The sequence below is a fragment of the Caloenas nicobarica genome, chromosome 13 (assembly GCF_036013445.1).
Source record: "Caloenas nicobarica isolate bCalNic1 chromosome 13, bCalNic1.hap1, whole genome shotgun sequence".
Lineage (NCBI taxonomy): Eukaryota > Metazoa > Chordata > Aves > Columbiformes > Columbidae > Caloenas > Caloenas nicobarica.
The window spans coordinates 4,741,431-4,768,572 of NC_088257.1; the positions used below are offsets into that span (position 1 = coordinate 4,741,431).

General features: G+C 38.0%; 1 protein-coding gene across 5 annotated transcripts in view; it reads left to right on the plus strand.

Moving 5' to 3' along the window:
- Positions 1 to 27,142, plus strand: part of EBF1 (EBF transcription factor 1) — a 275,393-nt gene that overhangs the window by 237,094 nt on the left and 11,157 nt on the right. For all 5 annotated transcript variants that reach the window (XM_065643903.1, XM_065643904.1, XM_065643906.1 and 2 more), the window contains exons 11-13: positions 7,454 to 7,542; positions 26,086 to 26,151; positions 26,764 to 26,941. In XM_065643903.1, coding sequence (XP_065499975.1) covers positions 7,454 to 7,542; positions 26,086 to 26,151; positions 26,764 to 26,941 — 333 coding nt within the window. The remainder of the gene's footprint in view (positions 1 to 7,453; positions 7,543 to 26,085; positions 26,152 to 26,763; positions 26,942 to 27,142) is intronic.

The following is a 27,142-nucleotide window of genomic DNA, read 5'->3' on the forward strand; positions in this document are numbered from 1 at the left end:
GGCTACAATTTTGAGAACCAGCTAAACTTCAGCTAAGATGTTTTCTGATAGGAATGGCCTTGGCATTCAGACAGGACATTGAATTTTTCATTTATACATCCCCTGATAATAATTTTTTTAAAATAATCTGAAAAGAAGGTGAGAAATAGCAGTGTTAAAAGAGAGAGAAAAAGAGAAAGGGATTATTGAAAAGAAAATATTTCTGCATATCAACATATCACAACAATGGTTTTCAGTGCTATCTACCCCAAAGGAGTTTGTGGAGGGTGACAAAAAGAAACAACTTCCTGTATGTTATACAAAATTAACTCTGTGAAAATTTTAAAGGTGTCTGCACCTACATTGTAGAATTTGATGAGTCCATGCAAAAGAAAAATGTTGAAAATATGTGTAGTAGAAAATGAAAGAAAAGGTTACATGAGGTGACATTTTATCATATCCTACAGTCTGTATGGTACATCACAGCAACTGTTTCTGAGCCAACAGTTCAAAAATAAATGCAGCTTCTTTATTCTTTAAATGTTTTGAGTAGACCTAAATATAGATCTTATAGCCAACCTTAGGTACCTATTATTATTAGCTTGGCTTATATGCATTTTTATGTTTGTGTGTATGTGTAGGCATGTATTTATTTATTTAAATGAAGAGGTAATCTATTGAGAGCTAGCCGTTTTCAGGAAATTTTAGCTGCATGCTCATGTGCATTACCAGAATGTGTCTAACAAATAGGAAAATATTCACATGTAAATGCTGTTCTTTCCCTTTTTGTAATGACTGCCAAAGGTGCATCAATTAACCTAGATGACTAGACAAAGTAACCAACATGCATTAATTTCCTTCTGGCCCTCTCTATACATATCCCCAGTGATTTCTACCAGCCTATTCTGAAATTGGTATGTTGAAATTCCAGTGTCTGGAACTGGACTCTGTTTCAGAATCCCTTAGGGCCAAATCTTCCCTATTAGACAAGAGGTCAGCGCAGTCAGAGGCAGAAGGAATTGTGAAGCTCACGGACTGTTTGATGTTTTTTTCAAGCCAGATTGCAGGTTGCTAAGAGTGAACGTTCAGAGTTAATGTATTTTGAGAAGCAAACACATGATTCTTGCTAGACAGATCTAGTAATTTCATTCCTTAACTTTCATAAAAAAAGATTGGGCTCAACACATGCTCTCCTTGCAGCTTCAGCACTCCCACTGGCTGCAGAGACTGGGTTCGGTGGGAAGGGAACATCTCCTCTGGTTCTTAGTTGCTGGAGAAAAATTGTCATCGGGAAGAAAATATCACGCTGTCTATCATGTTTGTAATAACTCTGATGAACACAGCGGAGCTGTCTCAAACGCTGGCCTATTGCATCTTTAGTTCAAGTAAAGAGCAGACACTAGGGAAACTCAGATCTAGGTGTTAGATTTGTTATTTGACTCAGCTCTGCATTTTTCGTATTTCTTGGCACATGCACGTGGTATATGGGCATTGCGTGGCAATAAAATATAGGAATTACATTTCAGATATCTCTATCTCTTCCTATTTCTAATTAAAAAAATGACATCATGTCACGGTTGGATTTTAAACATGGAAACTCAAGGCACAAGAGTATGTTTAAGTGAGGGAGTACTGAGACCAGAAAAGCAAGAAAATTCTGAGCTAGCACTGAAGGGCTTTTCTCGCTGAAACCTTTCTGTGCAGCCCTCGCTGGCCCACCCGCTTCCGTTTTCCACTGCTTGTGGGAATAAACACTCCAGGGAAAGCCAGTGGAAAGGAAACTTTATAAAAAGCAAGCCAAATTCACAACAAAAACAACAACAAATAGCTCAAATGCTTGCATGTTTTCATTTAACTGTCCTTAATTAGCAAAGGAACAGTCTTTGCAGGGAGATTTGCAAAACAGGCTTATTTTTTTCATTTGATGATGGGGTTTTGTAGTGGTATTTTTGCTGTCTTTGTAGAGCAGGCATAAAGAGGCCCCTATGCATAAGAGTTGGTGGGTAGGGTTTGCTTACAGCACACCATGTCAAGTTGTTGCTTTATAATATCATCCATTGCTTATATTGCTGCAGGGCCTTAGCGAGGCATTTTAGCACCTGGGGTTCGATGTTCATATGGTTGTCCTGTCCTATCTCTATCTCCCACAGTCAAGGTGTTATTTCATTTGAGTCAGGGGCTTCTAGCAGAAATCACCCAGGGCTTGGAGGCAGAAGCCACAAGCTGTTAGCAAAAGTAAATAGCCTGGATCAGCTCCGTGGCAGCATCTTGCTGCTATGAGAAGCGGGAGCTCCTGCTTTCCATCACCTCATAAAATCTGTGCTCAGTGAGAGTGGGGAGTCAGAAGCCACAACCTTTTGCCTGACTACTCTCATGTGTTCCCACTTGCACTCCACTCTGCTGTTTCTCAGCAGTGTGGAATTGCAGACACAAATACAGATTAAAAAGGAAGAGAGCTGATTGTAGAGGTGGGCATCTCAGTTGCTGGGGGAAGAGGCCAAATGTCGAGGACAAAAGAAGCCCTTAGCTGTAACATTCCTCTGAAGACGCTAAAATTGCAAGGCTCCCATTGAAGTCTGCCTTCCTAGATGCCCTTGATTTTATTTAAAATATTCATTTGCTGTGCCTTCGAAGGTTCTGACCTGGTTTAATCTGGGCACAGGGAGACACGTTAAATGTGTTCCTGGCCTGGCCTTCATTGCTGGGACTGTGCTGCAGCATTTTTGCATGGATTTCTTCATACTCTTTTGAGGCTCTGAGGTGCTGAGATGGGCATATTTGCGTGTCTCAGCCACACAGTCAACTTCTATTTATATTTTGGTGAAGTTTCTTTCATCAGACAGGAAAAACACCCAGAACAACTGCGTTGTAGACCCCAAAGCCCCATCTCTTTGACATTATAGTTCAGGACTTGTCACTAGGTGTCTAATTTTGTTGTGGAGCCAAACTAAAAAAAAAAAAGGATTTGGGCAGAGGCAAAGGTAGAGTCTAAAGATTTGTCTTCCGTTCCACAACCTCCTGGACATAATCTGAAGCCATTATAGCTCTGTGCTTCTACAGGTCATTCTTACCTTCTTCAAACTCCCCCAATTCTTCCAGGAAAACCAGTGACTCTGGCGAACCACAGGAGCAAGCACTTTGGGGCACTTAATTCCCACGTGCAGCCTTTCCTTGGGAGTTTCACCTAAAACAATCGAGACCAGGTTTCTCATCTGGGATAGGGACAGTCAGGCCTGTGGACCTGAGGCAAATTTGTTTGTAGCCTTCATCCTTTTTTCATTTTTGCTATTTGAGCCCTTCGAATCCTTTCCCCTCTCTTTGCAGCCCTTTCCCCTGGAAAAGTATATGGGAAGTTCATAGGTCTAAGTGCTGATTTCTCATTGGTTCTGGGTCAAACAGAATGAAAAAGAAACAAGCACTGAAAAATAAAAGGAATAAATGAAACCATGAATGCATGGGAAACAAATTAACTGGATATGTTTTACGTTCTGAAATATTTCCATAATGCTTCTATGTAGTGTGTGTTTATTTTTCTTTGAATAATAATGTTAAAATGTGTCTAATTCAATTACTCTCTGCATTCACTGAATGAGTTTTCCTCGGTGAAGAGTTCTCCTACACTACCCCAAGCTACGAATTCCATACGATATTTGAACAGGTCCTTTTAATTGCTGATATTAAGTGTCGATCATTCTGCTATAAGTTGGCAGCGTGGCCAGAGAAACAAATTCCTCTCTCAGATACATCAGACAGTCATTCAATTAACGACCAAAGCTTTATTGACACAGTAGGAATTCATTACGTGAAATATTGAAAAAAGCCCTCCACTGACTAGTTGTAAAAAAAAGAGAGAGTTTTAAAGATGGTGGATTATCTACAAATAGTTATTAAAATTATTCATGCAGAATTTGAAGTTATAGTTATGATGGAAACATTTTTCTCAGAGGCATAAGCAGCATTTTTGTTGAAAAATAAGTTGGACTTTGAAAAGATGAATATATGTAAGCATCCTTATTTCCATAGACATTGTGCATTTTCTTGATTAAAAGCCTTAGATTTTATGAGTTATGGCTTTAGACTTGCTGCATAGAGCTTCATGGCTTATTCTGTTAGAGTCTAATTTGAAAGAAAGTTCTTTCTCAAGGGTTTAAGAAGTAATTCATAAAACGGTAAGAATAATAAATATTGTGCCTTAACTCATACACTAGGATAGATAGACAGATTTTGTACACCTGGGTGTAATTTTAGTTAATTCACACAAGAGACAGGCTGAAAGTTTATTGTTTGGAAGGAGAAAAATGGCTTAAATCTTGTATTTGCAAAAATGATTATATTAGCTTAAATGAAAATGCTACTCTATTAATGGCTTCAATAAGCTTTGCATTTGGAAAAGTATTTTAATAAAAAGTTACCTGAAGTTTACTTCAACTTAAAATATGTAAGTGAGGGAAAAGTACTTACTTTGATTTATATGTCTTTTGGAGGTGTAATTATTGGCTTTTTACTCACCTATGTAAAACAATGTACTTTTGTAAATGGATTTCTGGCCACTTTACTCCTTTTTTTTTCCACATAAAAAGTAAGCACTGTCAATCAAAGAATTTTAAGGTTTATTTCCTCTTTAGAAATGATTGATAGCCTTTTAGATTTACAAGTTGACAAGTTAAAGGGTTCTATTGGTATAATTATGTACTAAATTCACAGTCTTTCAATTTAAATGTCCTTTTAAAACCACAAGATTATCATACCTGTATTTTGAAAAGTAGGCCAGTCAGTTTGGGTTGGTATACAAATTGCTTCCATTAGCCTTGGGACCTATTTGAATTTAATACAGTTTTTTAAAGTTAGTTATACTTTTAAAATTTAGGATAATGGGAATGCATTTTAAGTACCGCATGTGTTAGCTTGTTTTTAATGTGTGGATGTCAAGAACACAAATAGAGAGTTTGTATTCCCTATTGATTCTTTTTTTCCAATCATGGGAAAAAAAAATAATAGCACTGGGAAACATGTTATTGTGAATGGACTTCAAAGGCAGAAATCAGGCTCATACATATGGGAGACAGAGGCAAAACCTTGCATGAAACTGGGATCTCGCCTTGTACCGTGGCTGCCACGAAGGGCGACCTGAGCACTGGATCTCTGCAGTACCTGGAGATCAGAATATCACCTTTTCTTCGGAGTTTTGCCAGCTGCTGACACAGCAACTGGTGCAGCCTTAATGCTGAAGGTGGGGTTAAATATTTAAACGGGGTTCTTTCTTTGAGATGGGACTAATTACGTATGACTCGGATTATAAATGAACCAAGGAATGGAGGGCTGATATTGTCCAATCTGAGGTTAGAGGTTCGGCCAGCTAAAGACGTCTTCTTTTCATTTTATCTAAGATCGAAAGGGTTGAATGGTTATGGACTAATGAGTGATATTTAGCCTGGGACCCAATCCTGTGAATTGCTGTGTGCAGCCGCTCGACACTGCTCAAGTAAAGCTGAAGCTATTTGAGACACAAAGTTTTCCGTATCTCTCAGAGGATACTTGATGCCCGGTGAGATTAGACCATAAGATTAACTTTTTTTTTTTTTTTTGGTCACTTAGTTCAGAAAATGCTCGCAAGAAATACTCTGTAGATTTCAAATGTGTTGAATGTGTGGGAAGATATGAGAAAATGACTGCTATCTCTGGGGGGATTTCAGAACTGGCCTCCATTTATAATACTGCAGAATTTAGTAACTACTTTCCCAAAGGATGTAAAGCGAAAATGGCCATAAACTAGAGTGAATTAGAGAAGAAACAAATTTGACAGTACCACACTAAAATCTTCTAACATATTTGCAAAAGAAATGTAAATTAGAACTGTAGGGGTTTGGGGTTTTTAATCTTCTCAGAGAACAGTTATTTTTGATAATAAATATAAACAGCAGTAAATTAATTTATTGTAAAATTTGAAGAAGGTCTAAGCTAAACAGATCGACAATAAGAAGCCATGTAAGGAAATTCAAAGGTAATGAAACTGGGGGTTTGCAAACACAGGCACTGTGAGATTTTCTGCAAAACTACACAACAGCGTGCACAGCATGTGGCCAGGGTGTGAAAGGAAACATGTGGAAAAAAGGTCCAACCATCCAAAAACCACAAAGAACGCAAGCAGGAAAAAAGCCTTATTCTCACCTCTTCCATATGATGCCCTGAATATAAATAAAAGATTCATAACTTAGGAGGCACACCTTGTGCAAGAAATCTTTTCTTTTTGTTAATAAGCTAGGACAAAATAAGAAAAACTTTTAAGTGACCCAAAAATGAAGAAAAAAAAATTTGACTTCCTTCCCACCCAAAAAAAAAAAGTCTAAAAATAAAAATCCATATTGGATTTTTTGTTTGTTTGTTTTCATTTAACTCAAACAAATTGCAAACAAATTGCTGTGGAAAATTTCATCATTTCTATTGGCATGGGAGAGTCAAGATGCGCAGTTGTTTAGAGATGCTTGAGAATGCTTGACTGTTGTTCCAGTTCACCAAAGCACTTAGGAAATTTTAAGCACATGTTGAAGTCTCACTAACATCTGAGTTTTAAAGTGATCATATGACTGGAAATATAGCTAGAAGGTCATTTAATGCAGTCCCCTGTAATTACAGGCAATCATACAAAAAACATAATATGCTCAAATTTGCTTTGCTGAAAGCAAATGGGTTTAAGTATGTGCTTACAGATAAGCATGTCCTTAAAGGCTTGGCACAATCAGAGCTTTGATTAATGCAGGCAGACCAGCATTTTCATGAAGATTAAAGTGTTCCACTTCCACCATTTCTCTCCTTTTTGGTTTTATTGGACAAGGACTGGGGAAAGATGAACTAAAAACATAGATTATTCTTATTTTTCTAATTAATTAAGTATTTTTGGTCAGTTTAGTGCCGATCAGAGCCTGATCTGGGCTGCTAAAGTCATTGTGGGTGGATAAAAAATAAAGCCTCTGCCTATACTTCACAACAAAATTATGTGTGATCATTGCACATGCAACATATTAAATGTACAATAGAATCTGGAACAGGAGAGGCTCCCTAATAGTTACTTCTTTTGTCTTCCAATCACAAAGGACCTTCCTCATAATATGAAAGGAGGAAAAAACCCCAACATGAAACATGGGGTGCAAAGTATTTGTCAAATTAATTTCACCACGGCTTTCTGAGATAATAATTGCTTCCTGTTTGGAAGATGTACGCAAGATCCTCAAATTTTCCAGCAACCTTGTTTTAGGAACTCAAGTGGGAAGGTTTGCGTTGCTGTTTGAACCAAAGCCTCAGAACCAACCTCAAACAGTGTTTGAACCGAGACTTCACAGTCAGTGCTGATTTCAGTAAAAGAGGATTTTGCTGTGATCCTTCCTTGGTCTTGCAACGCTTTGCCAATTGCTACAGTGCGACGGAGCCCGCTTGCTGTGCGCTTCTCACCTCACCATCTTGTTTGTTATTGTTTCAGCTCTGAACGAACCCACCATTGACTATGGTTTCCAAAGGTTACAGAAGGTTATTCCCCGGCACCCTGGTGACCCTGAACGTTTGCCAAAGGTCAGCATAAAGTTTATTGTTTTATTAAATATGGCAAAGCTGGTTACTGCATGTTTTTGTCTGGAAGTACAAGACTCTGTAAATGTAATGGTCCTGGTTTGGTACCCAGCCTAGATAAGCTGAAACAGAGACATGACCAATGAAGCCCAATCAGCAACTTTCATTGTAGACTTATGAGACTTCTGTGACATTTCTGAGTCACACCTAATTCAAACAGCTCCTACCTTTCTTAAAAGCAAATCTTACTCTGTGTTCTGAAATACTTAACAAAGAGCACATTTTCGGTTGGTCTTTTTGAACCTGAGAAGCTTATTCATAGAATGATGCATCTTGGTTCTGGTATCACAGTAGTACTTGCCATTATAATTTTGAGAACTTTGCCATTAATAAAATCAAGTGATTTGGATCTTCAGGGAATGTGTGTCCACTGCTGCTGCATCATGTGTTGGTTTAAGATAATTATTATATACTGCTTTATTTCAGAATTGATGAAATAGTTAGAGCAATGCTTAGTGAAATGATTTGATGTTCATTCCCATCAAAGTTAGTGCAAATTTTTTTTGTTGATTTCTGCCAAGTAAAAACTGAGGAAGAGACAGAATAGTTCATGTGGGCTTGTAGAACTTCTGTCTTGTACTGTGAAAATGCAGTCTGGGTCTGCACTCACATCTGTTCTTGCTACCTTGCTGTACTGTACTCTCTCTGCCAAGAATTTGTGGTGAGTTTCATGATATACTGGAGGAAGAAGCAGGGTTCTTGAAAAAGTATTGCTCTTTGCCACAGGAATACTGAGCAATAGAGTGCATGAGCTGGAGTCACTGTGTGTGATGAGCTGCCACCGTGTGTTGTATCTGCTCTGGTATAGTGGCTGTTAGTGAGTGAGTTGGGCAGTCAAGTGGGCTTGGTGGGTGTATTTGATGAACACTGCCTTTGACTTACGGATAGGAAGATGTGAATTTGCAGACCTGAGACACAGAACAAATTTGGCTTTGATGCCTCAGGCCAGATCCCTCGAACAATGCACATCCAGTATAGCGTTTGTGACTGGGTAAATCTCGTGACCTTTCTTCCGTAGCTTCTTGAGCTGTGAGCAGGATTTAATCAGGGATTGTTGTGGGCTTTCATTAGTTAAATTTCTAAAGTGTTTCAAAGATGAGAAGAACCTGTGAAAACCACAACTTATTTCTATTTCTTGAAAGAAATGAAATTCAATATGTGTTTTTTTTTTTTTTTTTAAACAGGCTTGTTAGGTCTTTTATCTTTCCTTAGGAAGTCTATAGACTGTGGTTTCAGGGTTGATGATGTGTTGTCCTTCCTTCTTAGCACTAGAGAAACACGCTGTCCTGGAGAGTTACATTTTACATTGGCTCTGTTCACCCTCTACAAGCTGTCCCTTTCTCTGACTTTTGGACAGATTTGCAGCAGGACACAGCTTTTGTAGGTTGTCAAATTTCCCTCCAGAGGTGCAACCCTTTCCAAGGAAAGAAAGCAAGCATCCTTCTGTAGGGGCTCTGTCATCTGTATAGTGCATCAGCCGCCAAATATGCACACAGATGAAAAATCGTTTCAAAGAAAATAAGAGACCAGCCTTTATTATGCACTAGACATTTGCAAGACCGAAAGAAATGCTGCAAAATTTCCCCGAACTCAGTGTTCCAGCTGACTCGTAGATGGCTGTGGCTTTCCTCTAAATGAGGAAATTGAAGTAAAATAAGATTGAGCAATTCCAAATTGGGTTATGCAGCTGGGGGTTGTAGTGCATTACCAACTTCCATAGGTATCAGGCTCCCTTTCTGACACTCATGGCACTAAGGGGCTCCCCAGAAATGCTCGTTTGTGCTGGTATGGGAATGCAGCCACCAGGCTGAGCACCTGTCTTCTTCCCACTTAGACCAAGACTGTCACCACACTGATCACATGTTCCTGCTATCTAGTGTCACAGGACAAAAAAACAGACCCAGGAAAGCTCCACCTAGCTCCATATCCTGACTCTGACATTTAGCAGGTATTTATGGGTAGGGTATGACAATGAGGGTTAGTACAGAGTCATCTGCCCCCTCGTATATTCTTCTGGCTCAATATGTTCGTTCTGAGTATATTTTCAAGCTAGTTTTTCAGATCTTTAAATCAAGGGAAATTGTGGAATTGTGGTTATGTATGCAGAAGTATGATATGATGGCCTAAAAAGAAAAAGTTACTGCTTAAGGACCGAAGAAGCTCAGTAAAGAAACTAGTATCGCAATGCAAGGTTAGAGGGAAATAGGATGAAGAGGACCTTTTTTTTTTTTCTTTTTTGTCTTTGGCCAATTCATTCTGTGCAAGCTTGAAGGTTGGACCTCAAGTTCAAGACTCATTAATATGCCATGCACAGAGCTGAATGCAGCAGGGGTTGGCACATGTCGACTTCTGTATTTGAGGCACTGATGGTTCAATTCCCAGCATCACTTGCTGGCTCCAGGATGATAATCAAGGACACAGCGAGTCTCTGTGCTGGGTGAGCACTGCACAGTGCTCTTCTCCATGTCATTAAACCAGGAAGGGCTTTGGCAATATTCCACTATAGACAATTCTCAGTGGCTACTTAGAAGAGAGTTGGAAGCCATATGGCTGCCACAGTGGAACCACGGGCAGAGAGGGCAAATGTATGAGAGAGACAGAGCGCGAGACAGCAGAGAGGAGAGCAGTGCTCAGAGCTTTCAATACCCTTTCCTCCGTTCTCCCCATTGTCCTGCCAGGGCATCATCACTTTCTGTTCGTTAAAAAACTCATGCTTATGCATTAAATAAGTAAAACAAAACACATTTCTATGATTGCTGCTAGCATTTGTAGCCATTACTGAAGAATTAGAGATCTTTCAAGAAACATAAATGGTTATAATGTTTGTGTTCATAAGGGCATGCAATCCTTCCCACGGACCAACAAGAACATTCTGCTGTGTGACTTATCCCTGCAGTCAAGGAGAATAGTTGAAGCCATCAAGTGAGTGCTTCCAGATGCTCTGCACTCCAGAGCTGAGGAGTTAACAGACTAACCTGTGTCAACAGGCATTTCTAAAACCATTGAGGCTGTTTGAGAAGTTTGATCACCACTAGTGTAGAACCAGTATCTTCAGAAGTGCTCCGTGTTCATGCTTAGGATGAATTTTCTTAAATGTTCCAGACATGTGGTGGAAGTATGCAAAGAAAAAAGCCTGATTTTGAAGGTTTTTTTCTATGTCTCCCAGTGCTTCAGTAGCCAAATCCCAGGAGAATGTCCTCCCATAGTGAGGAGAATGGAGCACCTGGGAACTAGTGTCTTTGGACTGCCAGACTGACAGTTGACATGGAGATGTGTTTAAAGTAGAAATGCACTTTATATTTTCTGGAGAAAAAGGAGTGGGAGCTGATGTTGGCAGCTGAGTTGTGGAGCCAGCTATGGGCCAGAGTTCTGTTCCCTTCTTGTACAGAGCAGGTCGGGGAAAGCAGCCAGTGTAGGCTTGTCACTAGCAGCTGTGCACATCTGTACATACAAACACGTGCACCAAGAGGAAAGACAGGCAGTACAGAGGTGGTGGGATTAGCACCCAAAGCTTGGAGTGAGATCAAGTACCAGGAGTGCGCTGGACAGTATACTCTTTCCTTTCTTATACAGACAGGAGGCAGATCAGAGGAAAGAAGAGATCTCTGGGGAGAAGCTAAAAGAAATATCACAATGCTAATGTTAAGAAATTGTATCGTTGTCCTGTAGGAACAGTTTGTAGAAAGCCTGCCTGTGGAGCTCAGGAACAAGCCTGCACACGCGTGTGCAATTTCCCTGTTTCATGTGTTTGCATACATGCACACAAATACACATGTTAACTCTTGCATAAATAACTGCAGTGGAAATCAGGAAAAAGTTCTGATCACAACAACATGTTGAATCTATTGAGGTTCATTTATGTAACCACCCTACAATCCTTAAAATAAATCCCTGGCAGATACATTGCAATTCTGCAATTTTGTTAAGACTCCACAGCTATAGCTGTAAAACAGTTTCCTCTGAGAGCTAGATTTGAAACACATACATCTTAAATGATTTAATAACAATGATTCCTTATTATATGCAATTTCATAGAATTTATCTGCCATTTTCCCCACTTTTACAACTCATCACTTGTATTTAAATGAAGCACAAGATTGTTCACTCTGTGTGTGAGATCTCACGTCCTCTCCTGCCCAGTCTGTTGCATAAACGCTCTCTCTAGGAGACCCCTTATCCCTCCTGAAAGGGACCATTACTTCTGGTTTCTCTTCATGTGGATGAAAGTGGAGCCTTTTTCTCTCTCTGTAGCACACAGGGGCCTCCCTGCTGAGTGGAGAGCACACGTAACCAGGCTCCACCTTCCCTTCAGCTCTTTTTCTCTGGTCTCTCATTAGACCCCCCAAGACATACCCCACCTTCCCATTTAGGACACTAATAGAAGACAGGTGGTTATTAGGAACCAATGGCTGGCAAAAGCAGTTGTCTTTTCCCATACGAAATCCCACAAATCTGCCCTTTATCCATCGTGACACGGACATTGTTTATATTGCAAATAAAGGTTGTCTCTAAACGTGGGTGGGTTGGCCCAGGCTTGCTAGTGAAGGTTAAAATAGCAATGAAGACAAGGAAACTGAGGCTTGCTGCTTCAGATAGACCCCATGGAAATTCCAGAATGGATATCCATCTGTTAACTCAAAATACTGTATTTTAACCTAAGTCAGTTTTAGCTGAGAAAACACTTTTTTTTTTTTCTTTCTCTCCACTCATTGTAACAAGAGGGTTGTTAGAAAACTTTTATACTAAGTATAGGCAGGAAGGGAGAGCAGATGAAGAGGAGCTATTGGAGTTCAGTGCTAGGTTAACAGCTGGATGTGATGATCTTAAAGGTCTTTCCCAACCTAAATGATTCTATGATTCATCTGTATAGCAAGAAGGGCATGAGATGTGCTTGGCGGTTTCTGCACTGTACTGTGTAAAATTTATAGGAATGTGAGACCAGAGCTAAGGTTGGTATTGAACCCTTAGGAGTTGGCTTTTTTTCATTTCCTAACCATTTGGACATTTAGTTGTTTGAGGGGCTTGCTTGGTTTTTTTGGGGAGGAGGGTTGGTTTTCAATTTATCCTATTGAAAATATTCAGGGAGAGAAGAAGACCAAGATGCCTGAGGACACTACGAGAGTATCACCCTTATGGAGTGGTGCATGTCAGAGGCATGTCCGGGAATATGCAGAGTCTGAAAAGAGAGAGAGTGGGGAGACAGAGGCAGGTTGCTTGCTGAAGGGCACAGCCACATCCAAATGGCTGGCAAGGAGCCCTTTCCTTTCTGAAGGTCAACCGTGTGCATACACATTTCAGTGAGTTTTCTTTATAAGTGGGTCAGCATTTACTCAGCAAATGATTAGAGCAGATGGTGTAATTTAGAATCTATGACAAAACTTTTAATAGATCAGGGCTAACACGATGACAAGGAGCGCTGTGCCATTCTCCGTTCCTGATTTCTGCTTTGCCTTGGGGTAAAAATCATGCCGAGGATTGGATTTTCTAGTCTGCACATTCCATCTGAGCAACTCAAACCACTTGTTTGAACATCCTGTAAGAGGGATCCCTGCATTTCTCTGTTCCTGTATCCTTCTTGTTATCATTTTAAATACAACAATTAACTGAGGGCGGCAGGGAGATACCAAACAGGTAAACACAATCCGTTTGAGGAGCAGAGCTTTTGAAGGAAAAAGCCACAGTTTGAAGAAAGTAACAAAGGCTGCATTTGTGTATTTTGCTCCGTGGAGCTGAAAATATCTAGTAAATTGATCCCATGGGAGTAATAAATACACATTACTTTATCTTGTACTTCATGTCCTATACCCCTGAGCCTTGATAGAACAACACCACTTAATAGACTTAAAAAAAGAGTAATTACAGTCATTGGTTGTGTGATATTTCAGCCCTTCTAGCCCTGCCTGACCTTCTAATTTAGCTCACCGTGTCTAACTAATGCATTTATATTCATCTTTTATGAAGCATGTGTAGTACAAAATTGACTTTGCAGCCTTTAGCAAGCTGTCTTACCAGGTTTAGGATCTGGTTAGTACAGCGTACTGTATAGCATATGTACATTTAGAGCAGAATCTTGCATGTATGTGGTTCTGACCAACTATTACTTTTTATTCTTTCGGAAAAAAAAAAAAAGTATTTATTCCATTTCATCTTCCCCTCCCCTTTCTCAAGCTTTTATTCATGGCGGCATTATTTACAGCTAAACATGCAGGCAGAAAGATGCAAGCATTTTTAAAATGATTACCACTAATGTTTCTACCTGTCAGAAGTGCTTAAATTTTCCTGCACTTTGTCTAAAAACTTAGCACTTTTACCTCTTAAGAATTACAAATTTATAAGATCTTACCAAGCTGATTTACAAACACAGCTGACAGTTTATGATGAATGATGTTGCAAACTGTACAATATGTTTCTCTGTCGTTTCTATGCATGTATATATTAAGAAGAAGATTAAGAAGAGAGAGATCCCCACCTCTGAAAGAAACCCTTGAGTTAGAGAGCACAGGCACAAATCTCTCTCCTGTGTTTCCTCATAACTTCCTCCTCACTTCACTCATCCAGCAGAGCACAATTGTTCTCTGTGCATTTTCTCCCACCATATGGTATCCTCATTACCATACACTAAGGGTCCATATGGGGAACTTGTGAAGTGAACTGTATTCATTTTAACTGCCAGATGAGCAGCCTTTTGCTTTGCAAGCTTAGCTTAAGTCATCTGCTGTCTTTATGTTGTTATGGCAACACAGCACCAATAAAAAATTCTAATCTACTGTAAGTGTCTGGGATCACAGTATTTTAAATGCTTGCCGTAACTGTCCTCTAAGTGAAGATGCTTGTTCTTTCAGTATGACAAAGGGTTATTGTCAACTCCAGCAGGTGGCAGTAAAGAAATTGTATCTTTTTTAATTTTCTTTTTTTCTTTATAAAATTCATTTCCCCCCATCTCCCCTACCTCAAAAAGTCATAGAATTACACAATATGGTCAGTCCTATGCATTTCCTAGGATTTCTAACACTGAGGCCGGAATTGCAGGTGATACTCAAATACTAAAGGTAGTAAAATATGATAATGTGGTGGCATTTTACTGACAGAGATGCAGGTTCAAGAACCACTTCTCCAGGATTCTGAAGCCTCCGTAGGCACATCACTAGTTCCGTTTTGGAGCTGCTTTTTAGCTACACTTCCAAACTCCTGATTCAAACACAAAGCTAATTAAGAATATCTTATAGTAATGGAAGTAGGCAGCAGCATCCTTAAATATAAATCATTTTCACCTCCGCAGGCCACATGATATGTTGCATTTCTGTCTCTCTGTCTGTATTGGAAGTGAATGTTTGTAGTCTCAGTTCATCAGTTCACATTAGCCTCATGCTGAATATTTAAACACAGAACAATTTGAACACACCATGAAGAGAGACAGTGACTGCACTTTCACTTGGAACAGCAAGAGCTCATCTAATAATAATTTAGTAAATCAGCCATTTAGTGGCTCAGTTGTATACTGTATTGTGCCAAATAATATTCAGTTCAACTGTATGCTGGTGAAATTGAAATTCAGACTCCAGTCACATGGCACTTCTTTGCTCAATGGAGAGATGAAATGGAAAATCACCCTCCCAATGGACTGTTTGAATGTAGTGATTTATCAAAAATATAGCGGAGTGACAATATAAACAGGATTTGGTTGTATGTGGTATAATCTATTCTAATTAGGCTTTTGTTATTGCAGTTTCTTCTGCACAGATTATTTGATAATTCAGGATTTGCATTTACATCTTCAGCTTATTTTATATATGGGCAGAGAGCAGATATGCGTAGTTACTATATAGTTACAGTCCTTTAAGGCCCAGTGCTTGGGAAGTGTGGCGAGACTTTTATTGCTGAATTTCGAGCCCTGGCTTACAGGGAACACCGTGCCCTTAGGAGCAATGGGGAAACACAGCTGCTGCCTTTCCTCCTCATGAAGTGCCATGTATTTTACTTCAGAGCATGAAAGCAATATCTGATTAATTTATTTTCCCTGTTTAAGGCTATCAGGATTTGCAGGGAGTGGTATTATCTTATATTAGACTAACCGATATAACTGGAGAAAAACAGACAAGGTTTTGGGCGCACAAGCCTTGCTTCCTGCACACCAGCTGTGCTGCCTCTCACCTGTATCAGTGGGTCTAATAAAAAGATATGATCTCACCCTACAAAACTTGTCTTGGTTGTAACCATGGACCATTGTGACTTCAGCTAAACAGCTACGCTTTGAGGCTGTCTCTGACGAAGGTGGAGAAGAGAGAATATTTTCCTAGAAAGTATGTTGTGAAGTTTAATTTGCTCCCGTTAAAGTGGCGCTTTGAGATCTTTGAACGCAGGGCGTTGCAGGAGTGTGAAGTAATGTCTATAATCTCACCTACAGTTTCCATTTCTAGCCTAGCTTTAGGTGTTATGCGGTGGTTCACGTGGTGATGTAAAATATGATTGCCGTGTATTTCTCACAACACAGTCCAATTGAGTAGCAGAAAAAGCATCCTCCTAACCATCATGATGCCATTTAGCAGAGAGTGCTGGAAGCAATAGGATGCCTGTTGTCGTAATTCTTCTAAGAAATACAGAGCTTCACAATCTGTACTCAACTGCTGACGCTTGAAAACTCAAACATTTTGGTAAAATGAATATAGCAGTAATGTTTCTTTTATGAGATCTCCTCACAGGAAGAGAAGTTTTGGCACCATTTGGAGATCAGGCTCAGTGATCCATCATAGCGAAGTCAGCTGTCCTGGCGCGTCTCACAGGTCACTCGATCGAACCAGTGGCTCTTACAACTATATTATTGCTTATGGAACAGTAATTGAGGCACTATGGTTAAAAATTACCTGGTCTAATAGGCAGTGAACAATTTCCACTCAATACAATTATAAGCCAAATCATTCATTTCATAACACTTGGACTAATTTATTTGTTGACCTTTTAATATCCATAGCTCTTCAGTAGTATTAACTGCAACTCAGACAAAGTCTCTTGTTCATTTTACTTTCATTGATTTTTTTTTTTTCCATTGAGGCAATAACAGTTGTTTGAGTACAACCTTTTCTTTCCGTTGTAAAAGTCAATCATGTAGCTTATGTTGATATAACTCAACTGGACTGAAATATCCTCTAAGTACAATAGCGTACAATCTCATGCTACTTGTATAAACACGGATATGCATTTTGGATTTATTTTAAATAATGTTTTGGAATGTATTTGTGACTATAGATGATAAATGATATGCTTGCTGAGAGGAGAATGAAAACAAAACACAGAAGTAATTTTTTAAAGCAATGCCACATATATGTAACAATTTTTTGTTCATGTACTGCGGGAGATCTAAGATACAGAAATTTTGGCTTACATGTGTGTTAATTTTGTTCTTTAGGTTGATCTAAGTGTCTTTATTAATAATGCTATATATCTTTTCACTCTCAACTGAGAAAGGAGCCCTAGATTGTGTAAAATAGTGTACCTGCTTTTACATTGTGGAGGTATACACAGAAAGACACTGTTATCTCTGTAAAATGTTGGATACATTTAATTTCTGAAATACATGGTTATTCAACATTTATACCTGCTTTGAATAATTTCAGCTGAATTTTTAAGGCTGTAAATTAAAATATCTTCTCTTTCTGATAAGAAAGTTGAAAAATTTTTAGAATGTATGCAAGGCACTTCATTGAAGTACTCTTTCTGAACCAAAGTCTCTTTGTACAATAAAATACTGTAAATCCTTTGAACACATAGTTATAAAATATAATTGTTACACATTTGGCATTTTATGCTTCCCTAGAAATTACCACTTGGTATCTACACCTAATCTATGGTCTGTCTTTTCATTTCAATTGGGGCTGAAGTGGTCCTTCACTGTAATGAGAATGCCCCTTTCAAGAGACTCCTTTTAATTATACTGATGATAAAATGTAAGTGAAAGTAGTCATTTGTAGGGGTTATGACTGAGCAGTGTTTTAACTGTAATACTAAAACCTACCAACGTTATTCCAGTCTCTATTTCAACATTTTTATGCACTCACTCTCCACAGAACAGAGTGGAATATCATTGTAGGTCAGAATTTCAATACGTCTTATTTTTCAGTTTTCCTCCTGCTATTAAAAGTAACCTGAACTCTCAATTTCTATCTACCTAACACTTCCTACCTGAAGCGTACAATCCAGAAAAGTGACAGTTTCACAGATCTTAATGATATGCTGGGGGGTTTTTTCTTGTGTTGGTTTGCTGGGGTTTTTTCTCCCTTCATTAAAAGAAAATGTGGGTGGGTCTTTAATTGCATATAGGTGAACACTTGTTTTTTACAGTAAATAGTTGGTTTGGCATACTTAGATATTCATATGCGTAAATGCATTAATAAAGACCAACTCTGAAAATTAAATGGACAAAACATATTTGAACAATTTACACTTTAATTGCTAGATAGCTCTGCTGATTTAACTCAGCAGACATTATTGTCTTGCAACACCAACCATGCTTATATATCTCTATAGATTTAAATGCAGTCAAGTGAATTATGCCACCCAATACATACTAGATTTGACTGAATGAGAGAACAATTTAAAAGTGATCCAACTTGACCTGTGTTTGGAAATTATTTGAGTATACAAACCATGGAAAATAGATATCAGCCTGTCTATTTGCCAAGTAAAATGTTTTTCACTCTTAACAAATACATAATTAGATATCTACATTGTACCACAAAAAATCACAAGCTATATTTAATCTTTTTTTAATTCCCAGTATTCCAGGGAATTTTTCTAATGGGCACAAGAATATGATCTGCAGAATAAAGCTTCTAAAGCAGTCTGTACAGTATCTTTGAACGACAGTCTCAGAATTTAGTGTCTCTGTTCATTTTTCCAGATTCTTTTTAAGTTTACTTAAGTTCAGACCCTTCAAATAATTCAAAACATTCTTCTCCCCTAAGAGGGCTTTGACAACTTTCCAAAAATATATGGGTATAAAATGGTCAGGAGAAGACTTTGAGTAATAACTTTTTTTTTCCCCCAACTCTCACCTGCAGAAATAGGAATGTTCATACTATAAAGAGCACAGGAAGAACTATCAGAAAATCTTATATGTGCAAAACCAAAAAAACCCCACCCCAAACCAACAAACAAAAAACCACCAAACAAACCTTAAAGTTCATTAATCTCAATAATGAACTGCTTCAAAGTACTGTAGATGCTCGTACAAATAGTTTGGGGTAAATTAAAACAAAACAAAACAAAAAACACTGAGGTTCCTATCTGAGATTGCTTTGTACATATCTCTTGGTATATTTTGCCCAGGGACTGAAGGTAGCTGTGGCATTTAAGGAGAATTTCGAGTGCAAAATGTGGGTTTAGGTCATTGTGGCAAACCTTTGAGGTCAGAGAGAAGAGAAGAGTATAAACTTATAATTTTTTTATTCACAGATAAACCAGGAATAATGTTTCTGTTGTCTAGATGGATGGGAATTGTATAAGTCACTGTAAACTGGTGAAATGGAGGAATTTCTGTAAAAGAAGCTGGTAAAGAATTTTGCGTTCATGTGAACTTATCCATTCATGATCTAGTTTGCATGTCTCATTTATTTTGTCTTCTAGTGATTTACTGGATCTGACAAAGTGATCATAGTAGGTGGGATTGCAGAACTAAGGAAAAGTATGTGCAGAAGAACTGGTCTTTACATGTTGGGATAAATACTGCAGCCTTTTGTACAGCAGGAAAAATGTGTTTCCTTTTGTCATCTTGCTATGTTTCAATCTGAAGGGATCTGTCCTTAGATCCTCACAGTGTGAGCTTGCAAGATAACCTGTGGGAAATGCTGTAGAAGATGCCAGTGAATTACCATAGCGTCGATGTGTTGATGACTGTGAGTCCCAAATATGACTCACATCCACCAGTCAATGTCTTGTAGGATGGAAATAGATACAAGAGTACAACGTAGTAATAACTACCAGCTCTGCGCTGTGTGCATGAAAGGTAGATTGACCTCGTGAGTTAAAATTTGATAACTCTGAAGGGTTCCCGCAGGTAGCTATATATGTCTTTTTCTGGTAAACTTAGTGGTCTGGGGCAAGACATACTGTAAACATACTTAAAAGAATCAAAGTTCTACAGCTGTCTGAGGGACACAGATGTGAGTCATGTAATCACTGTTGGATAAAGTCCCTAAAGGAGGGGATTTAAGCACCGGCCATGTGATTTTACTTCTACGTATCTGCTTTCACATATTCGCTCTTTTCCCTTCGACTTAGAGACCTAACATTAGCAGAGAACTCTAGAGCTTTTTCAGCAACAAAACCATCCAGGTTACTTGCCAGATACTTCAGTTGATGTAATATGGTGGGAGCATCCAAACTCTCAAATGTCAGTGGATTCAAAGAATTATTCCAATGCAACTATATTAATGCTAGTTTATTCCATGCTACTGTGTACCTAGCTGAAGTACACATCTGTGCCAGCTACTAATTATGTTACCATTGTTATATGTCCATTATTTATGGAAATCAAAACCAGGAGCATGAGTGGTGTGGATTTAAAAAAAAGGGCTGATACGTTTTTTTACACTATATTAACAGGAGAATAATAGGGGTAAGATGGAAGACTTACAAGGACAGATTCATAGGTGATCATCATAATTCTGTTCCTTCTTTCTGTCAGCAGTATTTGCAATGGAGACTGTTTGAACAGGGTGTATTTTCTGTATTGCTATGCATTTATCACCTTTGTGGTTAAGAGGTGTTTTAATCATTGATTCTCAATGTTTATGGCTAGATGCTTGCTTGCATTTGCACTTCAGTGTTTGTTCTTTCTGCTGCCTCATATAGGCTTTCTATATTTTATTTATAAGGTTGGCTCACTGTGGAGCAGGTGGTAAGGTCATGCATGACTGTTTTTAGTGCTGTAGATTTAGGCTGTGATTTTCAGTTTGGGTGGAGGCTGATGAGACTAAAATGGCTTGGAAAGGCTAAAGTTCTAGCTCCCACTGTAGACTTATTTTCTGGAAATTGCCATTGAAATGCGATGACAGGATTTCAGTGCACTTCCATCCCACAGGCAGTGGTAAGCAGAAGCTTTTTTTTTTTTTTTTACCCCTCAAGTGAAGTGTGTTGTCTTTCTCTCTCATTTTGCCTTCCTGTCTTTGTAATATCTGTATGGTGTTTACTTCTTCAGTATGATTCAATTATAATATATGGAAACAATTTAGTTGTTTGTTTGCTGGAGAAGTTTTCATCTTTATGCAAGTACAAATATCTTTTTAGTAAAATGGCCCTGTTATTTTATACTTCCCATTAGGCTGGCATAGTTCCCTTAGTTTTACAGTAAATGGAGGGTCTTTACATTTTGAATGGCTTTTATGAGTCTTTATAAAATTATAATTGCTGAAAATGATACAATAATACAGTGCTCAGTGTCGACATGGAGACAGGAGGTTCTGGACAGGCTGAAACTCTTGTATACCAAGCTAGATAGCATTTCAAATGTGTGGCATCCTTCTAAATGGCTCTCTACCAAAACGTTGGGTTTGCCTTTACACTTGAAAGTGGTGATCAAAATTTTATCTTTATCTTTCAAAAGATAATGTGCACACAAATTCTAAGTATAAGTTTAAAACTTAGTTCTAACACATATCCTTAACTAGCACATTTATAATTTCACTCATTGAAAAACAAAGCAAAAGTTTGAGAACAGATTGTTGTCATTTTGACTGGAGATTTCAGAATGTGACCTTTCCAAGGTGAAGAAGGGATGTTCAGCATTTTGACTCTGCAGAAGAGTTTTTTTTCTTGCAAGTAGCCATGAGAGTAGGAAGTTAGAAGGCAGAGGCAGGAGGTCAGACATAAGAGTCAAGGAAGTATGAATGATATCATCATCCCTAAGTACCCCCTCAGAAGATGAATGGGCTCTCTCTTGTATTACAATGCTAAAGAGCATTAGAAGGTGATATGATATCTAGACAACACATAAGATAAATGCCTCAGAGTATGCTAGAACAGCTTCCCCCCCACACCCTCCACAAGTCCATAAATCCTTTGGTGGTCTCAATAATACAATATGTGGCTGCTGAGTATTATATATTGTGGTCAGCTTCTTCTTGACAAAACTCATTTAGATTTAACAAGTACTTTGAACATTATCTAATTTAGTTACTTAAGCCAAATAACTCAGTGTAACTCTAGATACCCTTTATCTGACTAGACTCACAGCCCTTTTGGGACACAGAGTGGCTTTTTCAGTAGTTGCTGAATAAAAAGTAAGCAGCTGTCAAGAGAAGAAATATTCCATTTTTTTAGGAGGTGACACAAAATGTGTTTATCATGATAAAACTTGACACAAAATGTTTTCATCATGATAAAACTTGAAATGCAAATTTCATGATCTTAATGAATTCCTTCTGAAGCGAATGCATGCCACAAATAAAACATGCAAAGTTGCTGTAATGTTGGTTCAAGGTACATTCTGTCAGAAGTGGATTCAGTCTGAATTTCAGTTTTTGTGCTTCAAAAGCACAGTCATTCTGGTATGATTTATACAATCCTTCCTACAGTAATTTTGGAATATGTAAAGTTGCAGCAGACTTCATTACCCAGCCTCCTCTTTTGCTTACGTAAATACTCTTTAGTATTTTCAGATGGAAAAATTGATTAAAATATTTAATTTTATGCCTGTTTCAAAAATTAAAGAAGTAAAAATCCCTCAGTAGAAAATCAGCTTCAGTTTGGAATAAAAATGGACTCTGGATCTGTGGTGTGTAGCTGCATGAAGGGCACAGTTCTGATGCATCATATTTAATCACTAAAGTAATCTTTTCAATATTTGTTAAATTGTTATTTTTATAGAAATAAGAAGATGCTCATTTGAAATCAAATGCAAGACAAGAAGACCCTCACGTTAGCTCTAAGTAAATGCTCTGAAGTCCTTTATTCTAAACCAAAAGCTGTCAGACTTTTAGCATTAATAGAACAGTGGATCTTTCTTGACAAATTCCCCCATAAATTAGATATTAGCTTCAGTCAAACTCCGTCTCTCTCAGGAAATATTTTCACTTGCATATTCAATTGGAAGGACCTTACATGGTTCCCACTTAATGCTATGAAAATCCAGATTTCTGAGATGAAGGCAAAGAAGAATTTCTGTGAACAAAAGAATATCTGACGTAACAGAACTTGAGCTTCGGCAGAGATTTCTTTTTATAGAATGTGAGTTTCACTCACATTTTGATATGTCTGTCTGCTGCTCCGTCCACCTATCTGTTTATCTATCACCATTGCAGTATCAATTGGATTTTAAAAGACATAGATCTTTTATATTAGCTGTCCTTTTTAATAATACCTTTTACAAATTTAATCAATGCATTTTAATATACAATATAGTTTAAGTGCAATACACAATAAATATTCGAGCTTCATCTTAAACATGCTCTAGCCTTTAAATTGTTAAAACTGCAGTGCCCTTTCAATCTACTTACATAATGTCATAAAATATACATTTCAAGGTAAATGAAGTCAGCTACTTCAATTTAGTCCCTCAAACTGGTAGTAAATGAGAGGTTAACACTATGGTGCCAAACCCATTATTGAGTAAATTTAGCACCTTGGACAGCTCTGTAAAATCTTTATTGCTTTCCTGACCTGCTCGTCATGTTCCGTCTGTGTGTTCAGTGGCTCTCGGCTCTGATTGAAAGGCAATATATTAGATCCCGAACACAAACATGCTCGGGGGCTGCTTCACTGGGAGCGTAATGACATGGAGGTGAGAACAATTTTCTGGTCACCGCAATCCGAGCACCTTGCAAGGTCTGTTGCTCTAACTTATAGAGGACTTTTGGGGCTCCTTTGTATGTGGAGTCGTAACAGTAGCTTCTGTGGTAATTTAAGCAGAGCTGGAAAGGGTTTAAGATGCGTTCAGAACACAGGAAGTTAATATCTCAAGCATGTCTGTAATAGCATTTTATTGTGTATTTTTAAAGCTAGTTTGTGTATATAACAACTACCGCTAGCTCTGGAATAGAAGATACCACTATTTGACACAGCAGTTTTCGTGTAACATCTACTTTGTATGATCTGAAAATATCATAAACAAAAAATGCTTTTATTGTGTGAAAATATTGTTAGAGAAAGTATGAAACTAAAATTTACAGATTCTGAAAATGTAAAAAAAAATATAACCATTGACTAGCTAGGAAAATTGAATGCTGCTTGTCAAGCATATTTCAATAAACCATCATGAAAATTAGTTTTATTTACATGCAATATGATATGTCATCAAAGAACTTCCGCTGTTTAAGAACTGGAATATATTTGATATTAGGTAGAGCGGCTGTAAGATTCCATGTAATTACCTCATTTTTTAACGTGGTCTTCAATCTCTTTTTAGATGCATTCTAAGGGTTTTGGCTCAGCATTACATAAATAACTATGATTAGTCAGGTTGAGCCAAAATGACTATTTAAACCTTTTTTTTTTAGTAATTTGGCATAATGACAGCCTAGGTTAACAATATTCCAAAGCAGTTTGACGGCTCTGTACCACATTCTCATTTTCCATCAGTGAAATATATAGTGTAAACAATTTCTCCTGAAGTGAAATAAATCCTGCTTTGCAAAGTCAAACACCTGTGTAGTAATTTTCCACCTAAAATCATGGATTGAAAAAGATAACATTTTTCAGTAACATCTCTGTTCTTCTCTAGTTTGTATCTTCAGTATGAGGTAAAAAGGGCAACTCAGTGTTCTGATGATTCTGGTAAAGCAACATTGATTGATTTTACCTGGATGTTGTTTGTAGTCTGTCTGTCCATGATTATACTGCTAGATGTTGTGGTCAAGCTACACACATACACACACAAAAATTAAAAAATAAATAAAATAAACAACAACCATGAGACAACCACAACAAAAAGAAAAAATAAAGGCTTTAGCAACTTAACTCCTCAGAATCTGTTTCTGATGTAGTGATATAAAAAACCATTAATTATATATTACCTCTCACTTCATATGTGGAACATAATTTAAATGTGTATTCTGAGAGAGGGGTGTGTGCAGCAGAAAGCAAGCCTAAATGTTTACTAGGAGTACAAAAATCCTCCATCTCATTTTTGAATTTAGGACATTATATATGTCATAAGTAGTTACTGCAGTATGACAACTATTTTATCTTATATTATAGAGAATTTAAAATTGAAAAAAATGCTAATATGCATCTAAAAGCTTGTCATTTGAAGAGTTGTTCAAGGATTTTGAAGAGGTTATGGTGACAGCAAAATGAACGCAATTATATCTCTATTTTCTGATCAGAGTCTACAGTATATGAAAATTGAGCATTACTGTTTCTTTTTGGTATAAAATATGGCTATTGTGTAACATATTTTAAGTTAGAAAGTTTAACTTTGTAGAAAACTGTAAAATCCTTAAAACTGGTTCTATTTTTGTAAGCTACCTGCAGAAATATACTGTGGTGAATAGCATCATGTTAGTATATTAGAGCAACGCTTAGGGGCTGGGAATTACAAAAATATATTGTTTTAATCAAAGGACAGTCTTGACTGGTTTTGATCAGGCAATTGGGAATCTGCTACATGCTTTGAAAGAATAAGAAAAAAATGTCTTCTGGTTTAACTCTGCAATGCATTTTTACATTTTCTATCAGTACGGTTGATAGAGATTTTTCCACACTGTAAAATGTAAGAACACAGGAAATATTATTACTTGCATGCCAGATTAAAATACTCTAAGAAATATCAAGTGAAAAGGAACAAATAGGAAAATGGAGGGGAAAAAAAATGCCCCAAATGGAGAAATAAATCCCAGACTGTTCTAAATTCTGCTGTCCATGCAGGAATTTTTCCAGGAAACACTGCACCGTACTGGGCCATTCTCTCGTACTGCACGTGTTCTCCTCTTGTGCAGCATTTTATGTACATGGATCCTGCCCTGACCCATCATATCAGATACAAACCAAAGAAGTTGAAAGGTTACACTACCAGTAGCACAGGCTTGACTGGATATCTTTTGAACGTGGCCTGCTGGGTAAGGTCACAATTCCTGCAGTATGCAATTAAGAATAAAATAAACACATTGAAGGGATTCATAACATGCTCTGAATGACATTGATTGCAGTAATCTAGTAAATGACCTCAGGATTGTATTCTGCAATAAACCGATGAGTGGTTTATAGTGCAGATGGTAGAGACAATTGAGTGATGTATTTTATTTTGCAGCACCAATGATTCTCACCTTTTGACTTGATTAAGCGTGTGTGCGAATAGGATGAACTAGTGATTTAACACCATTCGGTGGTTGCTGAGAGTTGTTACAATTAAGGTGCACCTGGTGGGAGGGGGAAAAAAAAAAACACACAAACCACGGTGCAACTAATAGAAGAGTATAAAAAGATTCTAATATTTGTTTTTCTCCCCACAAGGAGTTTATTGAACTCAGAGCAATGCATCTGTTTTTATATTGACAGGAAGTAATACTTAAGAGGGCTGCTGATTTAGTAGAAGCACTCTATGGTATGCCACATAATAACCAGGTAAATGCATTCTCCTTCAGCAATTCTAAAATATGGCTATTTCTTAGCTGTATAGATAGATCAGGGGCTAAAGGTACATGATACTACAATGTGAGACAAGAATAAATATAGAGGGCAATGTCATATCTGCAGTGGGGTTTAGTTTGCTTGTTTTCTTTTTTAAAGGGTGCGAATTTAGTGCTTCTAAAAGCAACATGCTATTAACCCTGAAGGCATTTGCCCACTTTCAGCAGATACTATATAATATGGACAATGATATGTATTATGTATTGCCACCAGTGATGCTTCAATCTTACCCTAAAGACAGCTTTAAGGTGGAGTAAGTCTAAGCTCCAGCCTCATTCTGCCAGTTGGTCTTGTTATATAGAAGTGTGGCCGCTGGGACTGAAACTTCCAACTCTCTTACCGCAGATGTCAGGATTTGTCACGAAGGCAGCAGATCTTTTAAGTGTTAGCTATCAGTCAGCCAACTGGTCTAGATAGAAAAGCATCTAGTTTTTGCCTTTGGACAGGGAAATGTTTCATTTTAGAGTGTAAGAAAAGGTTTGTCAGAGGCACATTGGTAACTATTTTATTTTTTTTTTTTTTCCCCCTCCCCTTCTTATCCTCTAGGAAATAATCCTGAAAAGAGCAGCAGACATCGCAGAAGCACTCTACAGTGTCCCCCGCAACCACAACCAGCTCCCCGCCCTTGCTAACACGTCAGTCCATGCCGGAATGATGGGAGTGAATTCCTTTAGCGGTCAACTTGCTGTCAACGTTTCCGAAGCCTCACAAGCCACCAATCAGGGTCAGGAGAAGACTCGTCTTCTTCTCTCTATGAACCTTTTCTGATAAAAGTCAGGGAATCATGAAGAGCAGTGAAAGAGTGATGGTTCAAATCTGCAGGCTAGACAGACCCCATCCCGTATGCAAGCACAACCTTTGAAGGACACAACGCAGTCATGAGATGGGCCTTTCTTTAGTCACTTTGCCCCAATTTGGGAAAAGC